General features: G+C 41.1%; 1 protein-coding gene across 7 annotated transcripts in view; it reads left to right on the top strand.

Annotated features, from left to right (window-relative positions):
* Window positions 1–22,447, top strand: part of smoc1 (SPARC related modular calcium binding 1) — a 43,991-nt gene that overhangs the window by 18,701 nt on the left and 2,843 nt on the right. For 2 of the 7 annotated variants that reach the window (XM_068721757.1, XM_068721759.1), the window contains exons 6-14: window positions 1,700–1,750; window positions 2,233–2,280; window positions 4,717–4,806; window positions 5,249–5,329; window positions 10,598–10,790; window positions 12,648–12,730; window positions 15,601–15,706; window positions 16,376–16,620; window positions 17,374–17,427. In XM_068721757.1, coding sequence (XP_068577858.1) covers window positions 1,700–1,750; window positions 2,233–2,280; window positions 4,717–4,806; window positions 5,249–5,329; window positions 10,598–10,790; window positions 12,648–12,730; window positions 15,601–15,706; window positions 16,376–16,620; window positions 17,374–17,427 — 951 coding nt within the window. The remainder of the gene's footprint in view (window positions 1–1,699; window positions 1,751–2,232; window positions 2,281–4,716; window positions 4,807–5,248; window positions 5,330–10,597; window positions 10,791–12,647; window positions 12,731–15,600; window positions 15,707–16,375; window positions 16,621–17,373; window positions 17,428–22,447) is intronic. The other 5 variants (XM_068721756.1, XM_068721758.1, XM_068721760.1 and 2 more) reach the window with 4 other exon arrangements.

Genomic DNA, 22,447 nt, shown 5'->3' on the forward strand with positions numbered 1-22,447 from the left:
GGGTCTGTCTTGCCATACTGTGGGCACATGTGTATTACATGTCATGTGGCATACAGCAGGTGCAGGGTCAACGAGAAGGCTAATGGCCATACATCCAGGGGCCTCCCGAGACCCCCCCCCCCCCCCCCCCCCCCCCCGTCTAACTGCTCTCAGCAGGCCGGAGGAGAGGGAGCGGCGCTCTGAACACTCATCCTGGATGGGAACACTTTATGATAATCACCATCATTTTCCATCAGAAGATAATACACAGGGGTCTTTGCCAGAATTGGATTGCACAGCCACAAGAGCATATGGTGCAAATTTTGTGTGGAGAGTGTGGAGAGTGTGGTGAGAGCGGTCGCATGCCCCTCTGAAGCTGCTCAACAGACCGCCAGAGGCTTCCCGCTCCCTCTGTCTTATCCTCCTTCAATTTCCTCGTCTCCCTCTCTCTTCCTCCTTCTCTCTGCATTTCCCCACTTGTCACCTGTATGGTTTCTCTTGGCACCTGCTGAGTTGCAGTCTTTTCAATAGAATCAGTATTGAATGGAGCATGGTTACGTATCCATTCATACAAAAAACACATTGCTTTTTCCATTTACTCTTCAGTGCACAACAGGACCCTAATGTCTAAACAGGACCCTAAATGCTCACGGATTTTTCAAAATCTTAAAAAAGTATCCTGAAAGTGGCACTGCTGTTTCAGCTGTGTGTCCACATGAAATAGGTGGAACTGGAGGCTTCATGGCAGCTTTTTGCTAACTGACCAGTAAGTTTACACAGTTCATTCATGTTTTTGTACCATCTTCTTCTGTCTTACGACTGACCACAAACCGAGCTGATTGAGCCGATTAGATAATGGTAGTTTCTTCCATTTTGGATTATATTGCTCTCTGTAAAGATGGCATGCAATAGGTCAATGGAAAACACCAGTAGGGACCAGATTTGAACTATATGTTAACACTCCACGCAGATGTACTTCTCTGTAAATTAATCCAGTGATGGCAGCGATTCTATTACAATGTAATTGTTTTGGTCAAAAAATGTAACTCTACTGGCCCTTTAGTTGCAAAACTGGCAACTATTTTGGTAATCGATGAATCGTTTCAGTAATTTTTCAATCAAAAACGGTAAACGTCTATTGGTTCAAGCTTCTTAAATGTAGGAATAATAGGCAGCTTTTCTCTATCATATGTGATAGTAAATTAAATAACTTTAGGTTTTGGAACATTGCTCCAACAAATCTTAAGACGTCACTTTGGGCTCTGCGAAGTTGTGATGGCTGTTTTTCACTAGTTTTGACATAGACTATCCAAATTCTCGACAATCTGCAAATTAATAGATAAAGAAAAGCAGTCCAATGTATTAAAAAAAAAAACGCATTTCATGAAGAAATTAATAACTTTTTCCTGCCCTCTATCAGCACTCGATGGAAGAAATAATTTCAGTTGTCCAGGTTTAAATAAAGTTGATGAAATTCTGAAATATAGTTTATGGAACAACAACGTCTCTAGCAGTCTCCTTTCTGTCCTGCATAAGATCCAATATCTTCATTGTTTCTTGCAAAGGTATGTATGACACTGGGACCAGAATCCGGGCACAGTAAACCTGAACCTGTATACAGCTGCTACAGTCGTACCTGCCCAACAAATAACCTTTACTGACGTGCTCAGATGCCCCCGTAAACTATGACCCAAATCAATCATCTCACATACATTTGCAGGAAACTTCCGTGAATTTATGGGAACTCATGCTGGGACAAGTGGATTGTCAGGTAGTAAATTTCCTTCCAGTTGCCTTTACTCAAAATTTCTCCACTTTGCCCGTTCATTGTAATTGGTTGCACTGTCTAATCTTTTCCCCCCATGCATCCATGCATGCATGACTACTTGCATGCGCCAAACCAGAATGATATTTGCAAATGTACTACTTAATTTCACTGCATATCCACAGATGGTGCAGATCACACAGGTTTGCATTAGTCAGCAATAAAATAACGCAACGGGCCTAATGTTCCAATGTGTGCCTGCTATCAAGTACTAACAGAATATAATCATCAAGCGTTGTCTAACTAAGTCAAGATGTCAGTGGGTTGGGTAAAACATCACATTTTCATTTTAAGTGTTTCTTTTTGTTTCTAAAATGGATAAACAGCATTTTGGAATCAAACTCTTTGAATGTTCCACAGGAGTTGTTGCTGCTGTCTAATCTCTGCTTTGTACATGTTACGTGTTTTTTTTCTCTCTTTCTTTACAGGGTCAGTAACCGATAGACCACCCGGGCCACCGAACTCTGGTAGAAAAGGTGAGCTGAGATCTGCTGCAAGTTTGTGTGTGCATGCGTGTGAGTGTTTCCGTTTTGTATGAAAGACACAGAAAAAGTTCAAAACATCTTTTGATCTGGTTTTGTTCCGTCTAATCCGTGCAAAATCCACATTTGTGCAGAGCAGAACGGTACATGACTGATGTTTTACTTAGTGGATTTGGATTTAAATGTTCTTTATCGCTAAATAATACATCTTAAAACTAGCATTTTTTTCTTTGGCATGAAAGCCTTATTCTGACTACTGTATGTTTCAAACACTGGTTTTGCTTTAGTCATGTCTGTCTTCATATTGTTACTAAAACTGTAAATCATGAAACTGATATAGAATGGCTGTAGTTCTACAGCTTTCCTATGGTTTCATCAAAGTAATTCAATCAATTGAACAAAAGTGAAATGAAAACTAATGCAAAGATTGTTTTTAAACCCAAAAGAGATGGACAGTCTCTCAGGTTTTTTTTTTATTATTAAGCACTTTAGTTGTTTCCAAACCCGGAGGTAGTTATATACAGGAGAGAGTTCTTGTTGAGGTGACAGTCAGCTTAAGGGTTTGCTGTCGATGCTTCCATTAATTGTTTTTTTCCCCCTCTAACAGTTTGTAGCTCACAGTCCAGGCCTGGGTCAAACATTAACTGAAAAATACTGTAAGTTACAGAAATTGTTTTAACATGCAGCTCAGTCTACATCATCAGCGTGATCCATATTGGAAATTTTAAGAAGTGTAAAAAATAAGTTGTCAAAAGGGGATCAAACAAATACTGGTGCTTCTTTCTGACTAGTGTTTGACCCAGGTTTGCACTTGTCTGAGACCAACGCAGTAACCGCTGTATTTTATTATTCACAGTTTGACCAGGTCAGGTCAGTTTGTCCATCTGATTTAAGGACTGAAATGTTTGTAGAATGACTCCAGTTCTCTGTGGTTTGCTTTTGATCGCATTACTTCCTAAGGAATTTTCCAGATGCTACAACACTGCACATGGGTGAGTATTCTAGGTAGCTGAATTCACAGCATTATCTCAGATCCATTACAACTTATCAATTTCTTAAATAGGACATTGACTCTTTCAGCCTGTGCTACACTGTAAAATGTAATGCATGGGCCATTTTTAAATCTTTAAAAAAAATGTTTGTCCGATAGTAAAACTCAATCTTGTTACTGACTATGAACAGTTTTCATTCAGTTGTGTCATCCTATGTGTGAGTGCCAAACACCAGTGTTCTTGTTACACTGGGATAAACAGATACAGTAGTCAACTATCACACATTTAATGGTATTAGAATATTTACTTCCTTCCTTTTTCTCATACAGTGCGATAGCTGTGGAAAAATGTTAGAACAGTGAGAATATGCTGTTAACTGGTTTGTAAACACATTTTATCAATATGTAATGACACATCCAGTATGTAAACTAAAAGATTAAGACCACTTCATAGTAACTTGTAAACAAGTTTTGGATGCCAAAATGAGAATATTTATTGAGACAAAATTAAAACATTTTAAATATTTAATTTGATCAAATTTGGATGTTTTTTTTTGAGAGTATATAATATTCATCCATTGCTGCATATGCTAGAAACACACCTGAATCAGGATCAGGTTTATCCTGAGGGTGATGCTGAAGGAAAGACCATGAGGTAATCAAATCCTTAACTGTTTTCATATTTCTACTGTACAAATGGAGCCGTGAAGTACAAACGGCTGATAGCGAGCAAAGATCCGGGGGAAAACCGAAAATAGTCTTATTTTGGAATGACATGAATATCGACAACAAATTTCGACAAATTGCGGACATTCCAATACAAGACTTCCTTCTCATGGACCATGGAGTGAGTCGAGCGGGATATTTGGGGTGGAGCCAGAATAATGATCAGATCATCACCCAATTCATTGGAAATTACCCTTAGAGGACCACCAAAGTGCCAAATGTCACTTCATACACTGGATGAGCGTTTTTGGGCAGACCAACCAATCAGACGACGGACCGAATCAACATCTACATCATCTTAATTTGACACTCAAGAAAGAAGTATACTCTTCTTCACACTCCTTCAATAGTTCAGAGGCCCATTCACCTCAGCGTTTGGATTAGTTGCGAGTGAGCTACACCTGCACTGCACTCGTGCGGGTCCTGATGAGGAGGGTGGTCCCCTCATGTGTGTGTATGCGAGTGTATGTATGTTTGGTTTACAGTGTGATTGTGAGGAAGTGTGCTGAATGTGCAGCCTGATCATGTTGGTGTGAGTGTGTCAGTGCGAGTATGTGAGAGATGTGGAGCTACATGTGGGTGATCGTTCTTCTATTATTCTATCTGTCTCTCTCTCTCTGTCTGTTTTTCTATCTGACTTGGCCGGGCCATGTGCAAATCCAAACCATTCAACAGTTCTGGAGAGTAGATTGTATTAACCTCAATAATGGTAGTCTCTTTCCGTTTCTTTCTCACCCTCAACCCAGATGATGGCTCCAAGCCCACACCCACCATGGAGACTCACGTCCCCCCTGAGGGTGACGGTAAGTCTCCTATTATTACTCCTCCACCTGTAACACTGTGCTAAGATCGTCCCTTAGTTTGCTGAGGTGCATAGGATGTTGTCATAGCGTTTCGGCTCACAAGGTTTCTCCTTTAAACCTGTCGATCCTCAGATTGTTCCGACACCTCAGCGAAGCTGCAGTGTGTCAAGATTTTAACATCCAAACTCAAGACGCCATCTCTTAAGAATGCCCCGTTATATTAAATGGAAAACTCCAGCTGTTGAAAATACCAGATGACATATTTGATATTTTTGGAAAAGCTGGGATCTTGACTGCAATTTCAATTTTGGTTTTGTGGGCAAAGCTTGGCTGTGCTACTGAGCTACTGGCGGATCGTGGCTAAATAAAGCTTAGCTGTGGTACATTCTGTGATGATCATCCAAAAGTATGGAAGTTATTGATCTGTCCTCTGTCATTGCAGAGATAACTGCTCCAACGCTGTGGATAAAACAGCTGGTTTATAAGGAGAATAAGCAGAACAGCTCCACTTCCAGGAAACAAGGTGAGACAAAGAAACTCATCCTTATTCTGAGACCTTTACGCATACATTCTTCCTTGATATGAATCTTTAATAACACTTGAAAATGGTTTAGAACAATAGGGCATCAAGTCACTGTCAACGCAGTACAAATAGGTTGCCAAAATAGAGCCGTATCAAACACAAGTGGATGTTTTGCGTGTGGGAGGCCAGTGAGGGATCTCTCCTTCCAGTACAACCACCTACTCAAATATCACCCATGCACTGTTTTCAGGATACAATTATTAGCCTCATATTAATCTCAAAGATGAAAACTATACCAGAAAAGTAGCCTAAATCCTAAATAAAGTGAACACAAAGAAAGTATCAACTCATCTCCGGTGTAACCGGTTTCAAAGCCGCTAGTTTAAGATAAAATGTAAAACAGTTTGAGAACAGCGCTGTGCTGCCAGTATTATGTTTCTTGTTTTCTTTCCTTTGGTGTAATTTGTTTAGCTCTCTCTGTCTCCTTTTCAATTACGCCTCGACATGCTCACTACCCTCTGGGCAGCTGGACGCCTTTCACGCTTCTGCAGCAAGTCAGTGAGTGAATGTGATGGGGGGAGTGTGTGTGTGTGTGTGTGTGTGTGTGTGTGTGTGTGGATGGACATATTGGTTCGCTGTTATATCGATTGATGTTTGTCTTTTATTAAAAAGTCTGAAGAATGCACATCTATTTTTTTATTTTCAAGTTATTTTTTTCATGTCAGTGTTCTGTTGTGTTTGGTCTTCTAACTTGCCACTGAGGCGGTGTGGTGAGGAGTTTTAAAGTTACAGTTAAGGCTAATCTTTTATTTATCGATGTTTTCTGAGGATACACAGGTTTTTGAAAATGAGCAAAATATTTTTAACTTATTCTCAATCAAATGTGTCACCAGCATTAATATGTTATAATAAGATTAGTCTTCAAACACATTGGTCAAACTTCATGTTTATCAGCATCTGCACATATGAATATTTTGCATAATCATATCCACCTTGTCTGCACATTATATATTATGATGCAAATTGATCTCTCTGCCACACAATAGGGTACTCAAAAAGTTGATTGTGATATGGGCCTTTAGAATGATGGCGATGTGGTGAGGGAAACTATATTCAGGGCAGCATTAAAGATTGTATTTTAGATGAGAGAGATTCACTGTGACAGCTCTTTGAATCTTCTGTGGAAACACGAGTTTCCTGTTTCCAATTAGCATCCGGTGTCCTCCGAGTACGAGCGACAAGGCAGACTGAAGGGGACATGTCATCACGTTTGAGAGACATGAGCAATGTGTGTGTCTGCCACTGCATCTGTATGTGATTGCATACAGTGTGTGTGTGTGTGTGTGTGTGTGTGTGTGTGTGTGTGTGTGATTTTGGATGTGTGTATCAAAAGGAGATTCAACGCCTGTGTCTGTGAATATTTAGTTAGTTTAGTTAGTGAAAGAATGTGTGTGAATGGATGTGTGCATGAAAATGTCCATGATTCAGAGTTTGGCAGTCATAAACAACAACTAAGTATTGAACCAAGTTAGGATGTTATTGTACTTAAGTTACGACGGTAGTTACTTCAAAGATTCATAAGATAACCTAAAAATATCACTATTATAATAGATTATTTATTTTGTCCTTTCTTTCCTTCTCTCCCTACACAGGTACTACAGGTATTTGCATTGTCATCTGATTTGAAAACATTTTTATCCCAAAAACTTTCCCAAAAAGTTTTGGTGCAACAAATCCTCAATATTTACAGTATTTTTCTTCCTACACGCTGGAACGCCTGAGTACTGAGAAAGCAGCCCCCCTCTGTGCACACAAACTACCTTATTCATTTACTGACTTTCTGGACACCCCATAATTATGATTTAAAGTGATGCAGAGATTGTGTTAGTGAAACATGTTTGCTTGGGCAAAGCAATGCAAAGATCATTTTTCAAAAGGGCGCCTTGTTGCCAGACTTTGACATGCTGTTGTTCCAATGCTGTAAGGAGGGGGAAGCTCTCTGTCGTGCAGCTCATTTCTAAAAGTCTGGAGAGAACCAGAAACTCGCTAACCGCTAACTCTCCCCCCCTTGCGGCGAGGAAAAGTAAGAAATACTCCGATCATGTTATCCGAGAGCATGATTTTGAATAAAAATCTGTCTTAAAAAGGGATTTTTATCTATTTTTACCTATTTGGTTTAAGGCAGCTTGAACCGTTTTACTTTTCAGCCCGATAAGCGATGACAGTAACACGTTGTGACCGAACACGCTGACGAATGATGTGTTGAAAAGTAAGACAACTGTGTTCAAAATGACGTAATCATTTTAAGAGTGAACTCTCCATCATCTCTGGTTTTGTTTCCCTTTAGGTCATAAGCACACATGCACCTACATACCTACTCACAGAGTTCCCCTGTTACTAATACTTCCGCTATTTTAACTGCAGAGAGGGTTTGCTATAGACAATATTGCAGTGATTACCCCACAGCTGAAAGCCATTGGAGTGAAGTGAAGAGGAGAGAGCTCTGGGTGGGGTGGGGGTGGGTCCGGAGAGGGAGGTTTTAGGATAGAGAGAAGCAGAGAGAGAAAGAAAAAGAAAAGGAAAGTGAAGGCAGGAGAGACAAACGCTTAGAGATGTGGGAGGAAGGGATTGGAAGAATGATAAAATGTGCATCCTAAATAAAGACAAACAGAAATTAGAAAGAGAGAAGACCATTTTAAAATAGTTTCACTTGGTTTGGAGCCTGGAGGACGAGGGTCAAAGTGAAAGTCTTGAAATAAGGCCAGTCTGAACTCATCAAAGATACTGCAGATGTTCATCTTTTGTCCATTATCAGTTTGCCCTGAAGAAGAAATTACCACAACTAGTTCCTGACATCCACTTGTGTGGGTTCCTTTGGGGACAATATTTGTTTTCTGAGGGTTTGTGTTTCTAATCATTCGTTTCCTGCCAAGGGAAGAGAAATTAAATTGAAAAAGAAACAAAAATAAAAAAATAGAACAGAAATGCGGACATCCAAGGCAGGCAAAGAAGTCGCAGATTCAATTTCAACTCCACACAAAACTGAGAGGACTACATTACCAGTGTCCAGCCACTTTCCATTTATATGTATAAAAACAATTTTCTTTTGGGATTCCTAGCGTCTGGCGCCAGCATAACCTCTGTATAATAAACACTGCTAAATAATTTGGATGTGAAGGAACCTTGGCGAGGACCAGAGCCACGGCACAGTGCTAAGAACACTTGAGTGTGAGTCTTCGCAGGAGAAAAACGTCTTTGCTGTAGGCACACGTTTAGTTCTCTGCTGGCAGCCATGCTCAAGAAACATGAACACACACACACACACACACACACACACACACACTTCCCAACCTCCTCGGGTCTGCTGAACCTGCCACCACCATCATCTTCATCCTAATTTTTTTTTATAGAAAATGATGTGTACTCTTAAAGTTATATTGATTTATTTTTCTCGGCCATTGGGGGCAGCACAAAAAGCTAAAAATATATGTATATATATGCCAACCCCTTTCATAAACATGTAGTAATTTGATTCAGTGTTTAAGTGGCAATAGACAAGTTTTAACTTTATCATTTTTATGAAGTAAATGTTGATTGCACAATGTAAAGGCTATAGAATAATGACACCATCGACGTTTACATTGGTTCTCTTTAAGCCCGGCTTTCACGATGTATTCTGTCAGCCACAGGGTCTCAATCTTCCGGGAAAATGAAGCCTCGAGAGCCGCCGATGCAAAATGTATATAACTGAAACACTGGGGTGTCTTTAATCATCGTAATGAGAACAGCGTTTCTAGTTCAAATTCTTACAGCTGTTTCTTGCTTTGGACATTAACCAGGCTGCTAGCGGTAGCCATGTTGCTACCGCTAGCAGCGTGAAAACAAACCAGCAGCTCCAAGCAACTGTGACGTACTGCACTAATTATGCTTTAGTTGCTTGAATTGTGTGAGCTACCGGCACAAATGGCTACTAAATGGCTTTAATGAGCTTGAGGATGTGAAAATACTATCCTGAAAAAAAGGCCTGAAACGGTTAGTGTGACCCTCTTATCGTAGCTCAATGCTTCACAGAGCGCTTGAATGTTAAATGAAAAATGGATCAGGAGCGGTAAAAGCACACTTCATAGCCATGGTAACAAGTTTAGCATGCAGCTCTGTTGCACTTGGCTCAAGAGTGAACGATGGACTAAATGGATGTGAATGTAAATACAGTGTGGTGGGACAAGGTGTTACAGGAGCATCTCTCGAGGGCCGAGAGGCTTTTGTTGAAGAAATTGATATGACAGATCGTGGTGGGAAACGACTTCCCGATACAACCTGAGGAAAGACTAATAAAGGTTTTATGGCAGGATCAGTCGAGTATACAGAACATTTGATACAGCTTGGTACCATGGTACTATGGTACACATAGCAGCCTTTCTGACGTAACGCCAGGTTACTATTTTGAAAATCTTCAATTAAGATTCACTAATTTTTGTTGTTTTCTGGTGCTTTCACCACATCCTATAGTCTTAGTCAGCAGATGGAGTTGTTTTAGTTGTCACAGAGATGGTTCAGTTGCCATCTCCTGTCCTTACCATGGCATTTCTGTCATGTCATAACATGTTGTTGTATATTGTTTCATTTTTCTACTGAGCTACAAAAAAGCTTGTAAGAGGACCTTGAGTTAAGATTCCTACAGTATTCCCAAGGCCAATAATTAACATTCATGCTCAAAATACCCACATTTAACATTGTTTAACAATGCGGTGAATGATGCCTGACAGTCAGTTACATCATGGGCCAATAATGAATCATTTCTTTTGCTGTGACATGATTATCCTGAATCAGTTTTATGTATAAACTCCTCGGTTGTCTACAGTCTTTCATCTTATCCTACACAAATTGTCTATTTACATCCAGTCAAGTTGAATATGCTAGCAGCATTAGTATTAAGAGTGACAAAGTATGTGTAGGAAGTAGGTTGAGGTGGGTCAAACTCAGGGTTTTCAACCAGGAGCCCATTTACAGTTAGTTGACTTATTTTCTATTTCTCTATTGTTATTTTCAGTTGTCAGTCACAGTTTGGTTAGGTTTTGGCAACAAAACTACTTGGTTAGGTTTAGGAAAAATATACATAGCCTACAGTATGCTACATATATCTTATGTGTGCAAATAGCATTGTTGGCTAGGGACACCTGGGTGCTTAATGCTTCTACCTTGTTTTTGTGTGTTTCTGGTTTCTCGACTGTGGTGCCTCTGTATTGAGTGTGTTTCTCATGGTTTTAGAGAAAGTTCCCTCTTGTGACCAGGAGCGACAGAGTGCACTGGACGAGGCTCGGCAGAATCCTCGCGAGGCCATTTTCATTCCCGACTGCGGGCCCGGAGGCCTTTACAAACCGGTCCAGTGCCACCAGTCCACAGGCTACTGCTGGTGTGTTCTGGTGGACACGGGACGGCCCATTCCTGGAACCTCCACCAGGTAATATCATTTATTAGAACAATCTCTTAACTTAAACTTAAATCAAGCTAGACTGAATATCTCAATTAAAGTGTGGTTACTACATACAATAAGCACAGTAGTTTGTTTGAAGGAGTCTCTCATTTTAAGTCTGTGAATATCATTTTAACTAAGACTAAGAGTCTACAACTATGGCAGCTCTATGAGGCTTTACTGAATCGCGTTTCTCAAAGCTGAATGCTAACATGCTCACAATAGGTTGTGACCATCTTAATTTAGTGTGTTAGCATGCTAACATTAACTAATTAGCACTAAAAACAGATTACAGCTGGTAGATGGGAATTTAATTTGAGTTTTTATTCCAGATGATTGCGCTACATGAAAAGTTAAGGGATCACCAAAGTTATTAGAATGAACCCTGAGGGGAACGTGACAAATTTAATGTCAATCCACTTAAGAAACATTTCACTCAAAACAACAACTGTGAATCTCTTTTTGGCGCCAGAGTAAAAGTCAATTATTTACCAAAGTCAGTAGGGTTCATCCACTGGGAACCATGAATGTCTGAAAATCTCATGCCAGTTCATTTCACAGGTTTTGAGATATTTAAATGGAGGTAAGTTTGACCTTCTGGTGGAGCTAGTGGAAAAATCAGGGAATAGCCGAAGTAACTAGGATTCATCCTCTTGGCATCATGGATACATGTCACAGGGATCGAGAAGAGGCAATGTTGAATAAATGATGCCCATTGCTCATGTTTTGGTTGTTTAAAAACCTTTCATGAATTGTATCTGCTACATGACTATTACAACTTTAAACACAGTGACGGATAAAGGGAACGAGATTGGATGTTTAAAAAAAAACTGTCGGCATGCACCGGTAAATAGATGAGCTGGTTTTGTTCGAGAAGAGGCATCATCATTCTCTCTCTACAAGAGGGTTTATGTTTTACAGGATGAGGCACAGACCATCAGAAAGAGTTGGTTTGTGGTCTTACTATAGTTTGAATACAGAACAACGCAGGTTTACTTCTAAATCAATAAATAAACGTGTATTTATTATTGACAGCCCCAAAAAACTAAAATATATCACTTACACAGACCAAATTCTCATCCGCATTTCAGAGATATTGAATGACACCCTTGAGGCGATTATTTCTTCACATAAGAATTTATTTTTTTTGGTCTAGACCTCATGTCACTCTTCTGAACTTCTTTCCTCTGGACAGCAATGTGCATACTCATGCATCAGACATCCCTTCTTTGATCAGTGGCTCTGCAGACTGAAAAAAGAAATGACAACTTGCTTTTACTTTGAAAAAAAAAAAAGAAAGAAAGAAAAGGCAAACGAGACACACATGCTCAATTTTCCATCCTACATGTCTGCAAGAACCACTGATACAACGGCCAGGAGAAAACGAGTCATGCCACACATAATGCCGAGCAGTTTGTTATGGCTCTGAAACAACTCTTTGTGCATATCAAATCAAATTTAGAGAAGCTAATCACTGTCAATAATTCTTTGCAGATCAACACAGATTAAAGAAGATTGAACAGCAGTAGGTTGTACTGTAGTTTCATGAAGCCAGAACGGTGCGAATGAGTAAAGATCCTTGCCGTGAAGCGATTAAGGAGAAAGCATGTTTTCATAATGAGGATGGACAAAGATATTTCTCCTGCATCAATAATGTCTCCTGGTTTTAAACTCCTGATTTTTGTCTTCAGATAAAAAAAAAGAATTTTAAATCTTTTTTTTCCCTCCGCTCAAATTTGACATCATGGACGAGCCTGTCTTTTGCTTTTGCCGTTCACACATTGCTAAGAAGGTTTATTCTTTCCTTCTTCTGTCTCATGCAGCCATGTCCTCTCTGTGTAACAGGTACCAGACGCCAGAGTGTGACGGCGCTGCGCGATCTCGCATCTCAGACACTGAAGATCTCTTCCAAGGCAGAGACCTGACAGGTTTTAGTTTTTTTTATACTTTTCACTGCAGTTCAATACATTTTGGGGCTTTGGGGACTGCAGAAACATTCTTGGATTAATTCTATTATCTTATTTTTTAACAAATGAGGAAGCTTAAAAAAATCCCTTGCTTTAATAATAACGACGCACGACACACGCAGTTTATGATATTTTGGGGCAGATTTACCTTTTAAATTGTTATTAGGTTTTTGACAATGGTCGACAACTGCAGCTTCTCATTTCTAGCTAACCCTGCTGGGCTTACATACATACACTTGGACAAGAAACACAAAAGTTAAAATTCATGCTTTATCGTCTACATTTTCAAACTGTATGTTTCACATTTATCGTCCCATCTTTTTTAAGATGTGGACTTGTTGACATGTTTGGCAAACGTAAAGCTATCTCGAATAACGATTTTGGCTGAAGTTGCTGGAGTGTAAACTTTTTCCAAATCCAATTAAGAGCGGGACAGAGCTGCCAACGTTACCCTAAAACACTGATAGCATCAACATACAGCGGATGTGCAAGTTTTGAACGGGGGGGGGTACACAAGCTTATGTGGTATGAAATCTCCTTGGCCCTGGAATTAACACGATGGTGACTATTTTAGGTAGTGGGTTAGTTAGCTAGACATGCTAACTTTTGCAGCTGACGTTAGAGCAGAAAATCACACTGTTTAATCCACTTTTTTCTTCCGTATTTTCTATTTTGGAAACTCTTTTTTATAAATGTATATATGTGTATATCTCTTTTAGTACAGCTTCAGCATGTGGAGGAATACAAAGCTTGACCTGCTGTGTTTAGTTAAAAGATCTATTGATAGCATTGTAGCTCAGAGACTTGGAAATCATTTTTTCACCTTCACACAAACTGACCAGATTGAGGGTTTGGATTAAGAATGGTCTAACGCACACTTTGTGCTGTTGGATTCTCTGGCGGCAAAGATCAGAGACCAGAGGTCGTCACCTCGGCTCATACTCCTCTGCCCTTGTTACCGCTCACTTACTTTAGCTGCCCCTGTGTTTCCCCATTCTTTAAGGTTGCATTGTAACTCTTATTTAATTCCCCATCTGGTGAGTTTACAGAGTCAAGCATGACTCCTGACTGTGCAGCAGATGTGTGGCATGTTTTATGGAAGGTGCGAGTGTTGCGGGGTGTGCTGGTGCGGCTGTGTGTGTGTGTGTGTGTGGGGGGGGGGGGGCTGAGTGGAGATATTTTTATGTACTGGAGAGGGATGCTCTGAACCGCCACAACAAAGCAACAATACATGGTCGATGGTCGTCACATGAAGTCAAGAAGAGGAGGGAATGCGCTATGAACAGGGTGCAGCTACAGGTTCAATCCCACTGCACACAAAGTGGCACAATAGCACCTCTGTCAGGAGGGCAGATAAGAGCTCCTCCCTGGAGACCAAAGGCTCGGATCTGATAACTTCTAGTTCAATCAGTTCAGGAACTGTTTTTTTGTTCAATGTCATCTAGTCTATCAACAAATAAGTTAGTCAGATGTGACACACATTCACATTTGCAGACACTCAATGCAGAAATGCAAACAGAGCTGAGTGTGTGTGTCTGCTCTCCTGTCTATGTCAGCTTTAGAGTATATCAGGGATTAAATGTTGACTAAACAAGCTGCTTTGTGATCAGTTTATAAAGAGAGAAAAGAGCTAATGTTGGTGAACCCAGCTTTATCTGGACAAAAGTTTATAATACAAAAGTAGAAACTTAGCTCCAGAATTGAGTTTGGACCTAAAAGCAAATGTCGTGATCCCAACCCAACAAACGTCTGTTGTGTTTAGGTGATGATTGATTAATGTGCTAAAACAGCACAAACATATTTAATCATTTCTGGCTTTTCTCTATATTTGCTTTTGTTCTTGTGAAATGGATATTTGTAACTCTTACAGGCGTTAAAGATAATTCTGAATAATCTCTGTACTTGAACTACCCACGCGTTAAAACATATGCAACCAGTGAAGACCTGTAAACTTTGCCTTCTTTTAATGGTTTAAAAAAGGAAAACAAATTTGATGACCGTGTTTGGAGTTTAATGTGTTTAAAGATCAAATCCAAGAGGCTCAGAGCCTGTCGGACGCTGCCAGACGTCCCGCACCACACTGTGCCCTTGACACCTTGCCACATAGGCGGCATACAACGTAACGGTTTGCGCTTCATAACACCCCAATTTAACACTTGGATTAAGGCACAGCAAGGCAGTGCTGCTCAGAGCTTGTCATGTCCTGGAAATGCTAATTGGATTCACCTGGCGGCAGCAGACCACCTCCCACACAACCCCCTGAGCCGGCACAAAGGGAACGAAAAGACATGAACAGAGCAGAGAACAAGGAGGCCACGGACGCTCGGAGGAAGGGGAGGAGGGGAGAGAAAAAAAGAATGAGAAGATTAGTTTACTATGCAGCTGCGTTTGAAGTTTCCCTTTAAGAGACACAATTAGGAGGGAAACATTTGCACTGGTTTAGCGTGCTATTAAAGGCATACATCTGGGCAATTAAAAAAGAGGTGTTCAGAATTGTGTCATAAAAGTTAACAGGTCTGCACTGCTCAACACAACTCTCATCACCACACACTTCTGTTCCGCCACTCGACATGTGCCTCAGCTCTGCTTTTCTGAGCACTTACAGAACAGCCAAACTACGTATGTAATCGTGAACATAAGCAGACAGATGCACCTGGTTTGTCATTAAGCTGTGGACAAGGTTTGCATGCTTTATTTTACTGTGTAACTGTTTCTGTCGCTCTGGTTCACTGGTGTCGAGGCTGTAGTGGCACTTCAGCCTCACTGTGCAGTAACGAATCAAATTACTTGGAAGGTAAATTTGGTGTATTCTTGTCTTTGATTTGTGCCAGGCTGCCCAGAGGGGAAGAAAGTGGAATTCATTACAAGCTTGTTAGATGCCCTCACCACAGACATGGTGCAAGCCATAAACTCACCAGCCCCCTCCGGTGGTGGGAGGTAAGTAATGTCGCACAGCGTTGAAGACCTGAGAGTATTGTGCCTGATCAGGATACCTCATGGCCTTCATGGAAAACTTCCCCCTCTTCTGGTTTTTCTCAAATCATCCCTCCCTCTGGTTTTCTGAATTGAACACTAATATTTTATCTCTGACATGCACAGATTTTGGCACCGACAGGGTTTGTGCTCACTTTCCATCAACGCTAGAACTTTACACACCAATGGGACTGGAGGGCATTTGGGATTAAAGCTGGTGTAATCTATAACGTGGAATACGTAATGCAACGTCCTCCTTGATGTAATATCATACGCTGTCAGTTTCTGACATAAAACATGACCACCTGAGGTATCCAGATTAACATCTTTTATTGCACAAAAGACGTGATTTCATTAGAAATCAACTAAATGGACCAATCATTTTTAAGTGAAGTGATGTCATACAGGATTAAGAACTGCTTATCATTTTATATGCAAATTCCAAAGTGTTTGTTTTTTGTATTTCCAGTTCATTTTTGTGGATATGTTGTTTTATTTGTGTGTTATTGCTAGGAATATTGGTATAAAAGGTATTTCTGCCTTTAAACCAAATTTTATTTTACTACTTCCCTTTATGCCAGGTTTTGAAACATCAGTGTTTTCACTCCCATCTGTGCCTCCAATCCTAACCAGGTTTGTGGAGCCTGATCCCAGTCACACTTTAGAGGAGCGGGTGGTGCACTGGTACTTCGCCCAACTGGACAACAACGGCAGCCACGACATCAACAAGAAGGAACTCAAGCCGTTTAAGAGGTACCTGAAGAAGAAAGCCAAACCCAAGAAATGCGCCCGCAAGTTCACCGACTACTGTGACCTGAATAAGGACAGATCCATATCCCTGCAGGAGCTGAAAGGCTGCCTGGGCGTCAGCAAGGAGGGTAAGAGGAAAAGGACCTGAAGGTTGAGAGTCTGTTGGCAGGGTCATAGAGGAGGGTCATGGCCCCGGTATGAACCTCAGGCCAGCTGGGTCAAATCTGCATCGAGTCTCGTCTCCTTCAACGACGTATGCCCTTTGGCATGCAGTTTCACGGCTACTTTAATGAAAATAAAACTAATTCTCTTATAGACATGTCAAATTGAGGATTGATGGCAAAAGAAAAGGTACTTGGTTGTGTTACCATTTTCCCAAGTTTTCCCAAGTTACAAGCGTAAACTACAATAAACATAACCATTTCCATTTGTGTCCATTATAGATTTTTACTAATGATTTCATCATGTCATAGTTTTAAAAAGAGTAAAGGATGAAGTAACTGCAGTGCATGTGACAAACAGATGTGGTTGCAGTCTGAATAAGGTGCACTGCTCCACTTCATGATTAATATTCAAACCAGACTAACATATTAGTGGATCCAGACACAGTCTCATCACTATTATTACTCATCATTATGAGTGTACACACTGGTCCTAATAGAGATCATTAAGTAAGCAGCTCCTAGTGAGAAGCTGCTTCTACAGTCCAAATGAAAACGTATGAATACATGTTTAAGCAGTTATAAGACAAATATTCCGCTTTTTTTAAAGTGTACTATAATTATTACATTTCATGGCATATTTGAAGTTTCAGTAACTTAAGAAGAAGAAATCCACTTCAATCAAGTCTAATATTGGTTTTGTTTTTTTCTCTTTTGCAGGTAGCTCAACAACAAGTGGCAACCAAGGGCCAAGGCAAGGGACAAAATTGTTCAGTAAGGCAAACTAATACGCTTTCACTAACTCTGGCTGCCTCTGGCTTTGAGTGCTGTACTGTAGTTGGCTTATTGTGTAATCCATTAACATTCACACTGGTGAAGTGCATCAGTCTGGAGTAGATACAGCTGGTTGACACAGCAGCGTTTGATTTACATACAAAGCTTTTGTGAGTAAATTAACTTTGAAGTGTATGTTCTTTTTGTTGTGTGTGGATGTGCAGTAATGTGTGTGTGTGTGTGTGTGTGTGTGTGTGTCTATTGTTAAGACTGTGTAGAGTCAGATTCTGCCTCAATTGAGTCTCATCTCAAGATAGAAATAATTGAGTAATTATTGGTCCCGTTAATGCTGTTGACTCTAGCCGGTTCAGCGCCACATAGCACTGAGGTCATGTGTTTACCCTGGCGCTGCCCCGCCTCACCTGGAGAACAGTGGCTCTGAGCGGGCATAACGTCAGGCCTCTCGGACCCTCTGGCCACAGCTGCCAGGATAAACAGCCCCCGGTGCTGGAGCAGCAGAGAAGGAGGCTCGGCCGGTTGTTTTCCCTGTGGTCAACAAATCTCTCACCTTCACGCTTAAGAGCTGGAGGCAAATAGCCTGATAGTTTTATACAGCTCCTCATGCTGTCACCCAGGCACTCTGAGCTGGTGATGATTGTGGAGAGAGTGAGGAATGCTCAGAGAGAAGGAGACAGAGTCTGTAAGAACATATGGCAGCATTCTGCCTTGACCAAGATAGACGGCCATTGTGTTCAGGTATGCCTAGCTGATCCTAAATGGCCTGGATCGCTTTAAGTCGAGCGGCGTTTGCCAGACATTGAATCTTATCATGCTCTGTCGCAGCTTTGGGTCGTCACTGGAGTGTTATTGGACATATTTACTGTTTGCAGTACGTGCCTTTTGGGGGAGGATTGTGAGCATGTGGGGCAGATTGGAGCACATCTGTGTGAGGCTCCTTGCTCTCCACGCGTTGGCAACGGCAAAAGAAAACATCTGAATACCTTGTGTGAGCTTGGATGTGGTGCAGAGGGTGGCATCCATCCTCTGGAGGGACTGGAATCCTCATCATATATGAGATATGGAACAGAAGCACAGGGCTGCAGGTCTGGTAGCTCAGACGGCCCAAGCATTGTCTGCTCCACTGAAATGAACAAAACACAGCAAGGTTTCACTGTTAAACTTGAGTTCACAATGTTCTTTTCAAAAATCTTAATTCCATTTAGAAAGACATAAACATGCTTTTGAGTAAGAGCAAACACATGCGGGTGTGCATGTACTAATGCTTGCACGCACAAGGACACACCAAACATGGGCATACACCATTATAAGATATTAGGGGATCTATTGTGAGTGCTCACAGAGGTTGCTGTTTGCAGGAGGCATCGGTTGTTGTTGAGCATGAGTGTATTTTTTTCTGCAAAATATGGTGCGTGTTATATGCACTACAGTGGCAGCATGCACAGCTTCATGCAGAGTCGCCGCTAAAAGTGATTACGTTACATAGAGGTTGGATGGATGAAGGATGGACTACCATCCTTTTAGCCTTGTGAAGGTCGATTTTTAATACAACCTATTTTCATTTGTCAAAATCAACACCGACGTCCGTTTTCCCTCCAGTCTACAGATAACAAAGATGTATCATTCTAGCCGAGGAAATTATAATAACGCAAGAAAATCAAGTTATTTATGAATAAATTATTATTATTATTATCATCAAATAACTTGAGATACTGACAACTTGGCCTGAAAGAAATCTCGTCCCTTTCACTCGTCGTATATCTGGACAATTTCTTCGCACCCCATTCACCAAAGTTGGCTCGCTGTATGGAAGAAGTGTGAGAATACAGGATATCTACATTTTTCATGAGAAACAAGTCCTGATCCAGCTTCAATTATCGGGTTTCGAGGGAGGTATTCAACCTGAGTTTTGTAGGACAGTAAGAAGAGAGAGTTAGCAAAATTTGAAAAAAAAAATGTATACTTTGCTTATTGAAAATTTTAAATCAAAACCTATTTTTCAGTTATTTTTAAGTCTTTAAGCACTGATGACTAAGACGGAACATGCAGAATATTGCCACCTGGTCACAGAAAGCTTTTAGGGGCTGATTTCACCTGGCAATGGACATTTTAAACTTCCTACTCTGTTCAGTAGGTGAAGCTTGCATCGACATAAACGGTCAGATGTGCAGATGGTATTATTGTCAAACGCCTCTCTTCCTTTCTCGTCTCCTCCTCTCCTGTCCGTCATTAGGCAGGAATGAAAGGAGGGCATTATGAGGCAGGCCTGGCACCGAGGCTGCGGGACCATTAGAGAGCCCAGAGCCCCGTCCTCTCAGAGCCAACAGCACTTGCTCCACACACCACTTGTGTTTTAATTACTGTGACATCAGCTCGACACACTGTACCGCGTTGAAGGTAACCGAGAGGACCGTGACAGTTTGATGAGCATTGCTTTGCTCAGCAGTTTGGAACAATAACCATGAGCCGACAGTAAACTCAGGCCTGTGAATCCTTAGCCAAGCCATGTACAGGTGTACCATGATTCCCAGCTCGTGAGCCAAGTGTCTTTATTAGCTGGTCCCAGGTGAGGCGAGGCGATTCACCGCTAGACGGGATCTGCTTTCAGCTCTTTATCACAAGTGGGGCCAAGGTGTCCAGGGAGAGGCCGGGTGAGCTTTGTGTTGTTAATGGCACAGACAGTGTCCTCAGTGACTGGGAGGAGAGGACCATTCGCTGCTCTGGAGCCCCGTAATTGCAAAGCCGATTCATCAGCGCTACTGTGGCTCTAAGACGAGATTTATCTGAGCTAAAGAGAGGAGCAGCACGACTTCACTGGAGAGAGGCATCAGGAAATATTGCAGAGCTGCATAGTTTAAGAGTTAGAACATGTCACTGACGCTGCCATAGTAAAGGGTTTATGACACTGAATGTACAAAAAATACTTCAGTTGTTGTTTTTGAGATGCTTGAATGTTACTTAAAAAGCCATTAACACCACAGAGGCCAAACTTCAGTCAAATAACAGCTGGTCTGAATCGTACTAATCTATTTTAACATTTAAGTATCTCTCCATGATTTCTTTGTATCCTGTTTTCACCTAAGTTAATGTTGCCAGACCTAAGGATGTCAACGTTAGCTGGTCAGTCCTCCTATCCAATGATGTGATCCTAACCAACGATCTACTGAAGATGACTACTGACGAGATTAACACGTTTTTTTGGTTTCCCTGAGGATGAATTGTAATGATGTTGTAGTCCCCCTGATCAAGCAAAAGTTTCTATTTGTACATAAGAAATGTAAAAAATCAAAGTGAGCACATTCATGCTCCTCAGAGGATGAACTCCTTTCATTTTAGAGTTTTCCTTTAGCTTAGACTAGTCGACTAGTCTTAAAGTAAGAAAACACTCAGCGGATTTTAATCTATCAGGTTAAACATTGTCCCAAAAAAAAAATATTGACAACATTATAAGAGCCATTTGAAATAATTCATCACATTTTTCAACAGCCAACTGTGGTCTAAGAAGACTCAATGAGCAAGCTGGCGCCCAATTTGTTGATTTAATTGTATATTAATTTAGTGTTTTTTGCACTGAAGAAATCACTCGGACTAGCGCGGTGTAGTTTACCGCAACATTTTTTCATTACTATTTATTTTTTTAAAGTTTCTGAAAGATAGTATTCTCTACATGTTTGCTATCACTGCTTTAGTGGTGGCTGGTCATGTAAGCCACACCCCATCCTGTGCATTGAGGTTTCTGTCTGTGTTTAAAAGAAAGAAAGAAAATATTTTATGAACTGGGTGGATACAAGTTGATTCATTGTTGTGTTTTTGTAACAGACAGTATCAGAAACTGACATTTAGTCCCATAAAAATGTCACAGCTAAGACTGCAAACAGTCATCCGGATCCCACTAGTCATGGTAGAAATAGGTGGCCGTAACATTTATTTCATACACTTACAGTACAGGTGAAAGCCCTACAGGACTCGTATGGAAGATAATCTTTGATTTATGGAGCGCCTGCAGGGATTGTGATGCTTTTAAATTTGAACAGAATATCTGACTGTGGAGCGAATGCATCGCCTGAGACCTGAAGCTGGACTAACATAACCAGCACTGACAGAGAGTGCACCTGCACATCCCCACCCCCCACGGGCTGCTGACACACACACGCACACACACGCACGCACACACACACACACACACACACACACACACACGCACACAGACACACGCACAACCTCATGTAGGCCAGAAGAGAGCCTCTACACACACACACGCACACACACACACACACACACACACACACCTGCAAACATAACATATAGATAGAAAAACGTACACATATATACACACAAACACAACCCTCGTTTGAATACACCAATATGCAAATGAGTGTGCGTGCACACACACACACACACACACACACACACACTGAGCGCTCACAGGGTTCTGGAGGACCTCTGCTCCCCTCTTGACAGCCATCTGTAAACAATCTAAGCTCTTTACCCATCTCCCCCGCCCCCCCACCCACCCCACCCACCCACCCACTCGTCTGATTGATGAGAGAGCAGTCCATCCCTTGTGCAGAGCACCGACTGTCCCAAGCAGTTTCAGCACGAATGCAACACAACACACACCCAACTTCAGAGAATGTTGAGTTATTGCTCGGTTGTCACATAACGTCAGCACATGTGACGGTGCGTATGGTCCGTTTGAGTGTAGGTGGGGCACAGCTGCTTAGCAGTCAAACTTTAGTTAGTAACCACTGACTTCATCCTGTAGAAATGACTTTTTTGTACAAGAAAAAAAGATGGCAAAGAAATAAGTTTACATGCTGCTGATGGAAATAAAATTTAAAAAAAAACGATGCTGGTGAGATGTGAAGGAAAGGCGCTCGGTTTAAGAGGAAGACAAACATCAGCTTTCCACATGTTAACTCAGAGACACACCATGCATCAGTAGAGATCATTTTTTTATCAAACTATATGAGATGTTACATACAGTATGTTCTTTAAATTG

The sequence above is a fragment of the Cebidichthys violaceus genome, unplaced genomic scaffold (genome assembly GCF_023349555.1).
Source record: "Cebidichthys violaceus isolate CVI_PGR_0920_01 unplaced genomic scaffold, fCebVio1.0.p SCAF_28, whole genome shotgun sequence".
Taxonomy (NCBI): Eukaryota; Metazoa; Chordata; class Actinopteri; order Perciformes; family Stichaeidae; genus Cebidichthys; species Cebidichthys violaceus.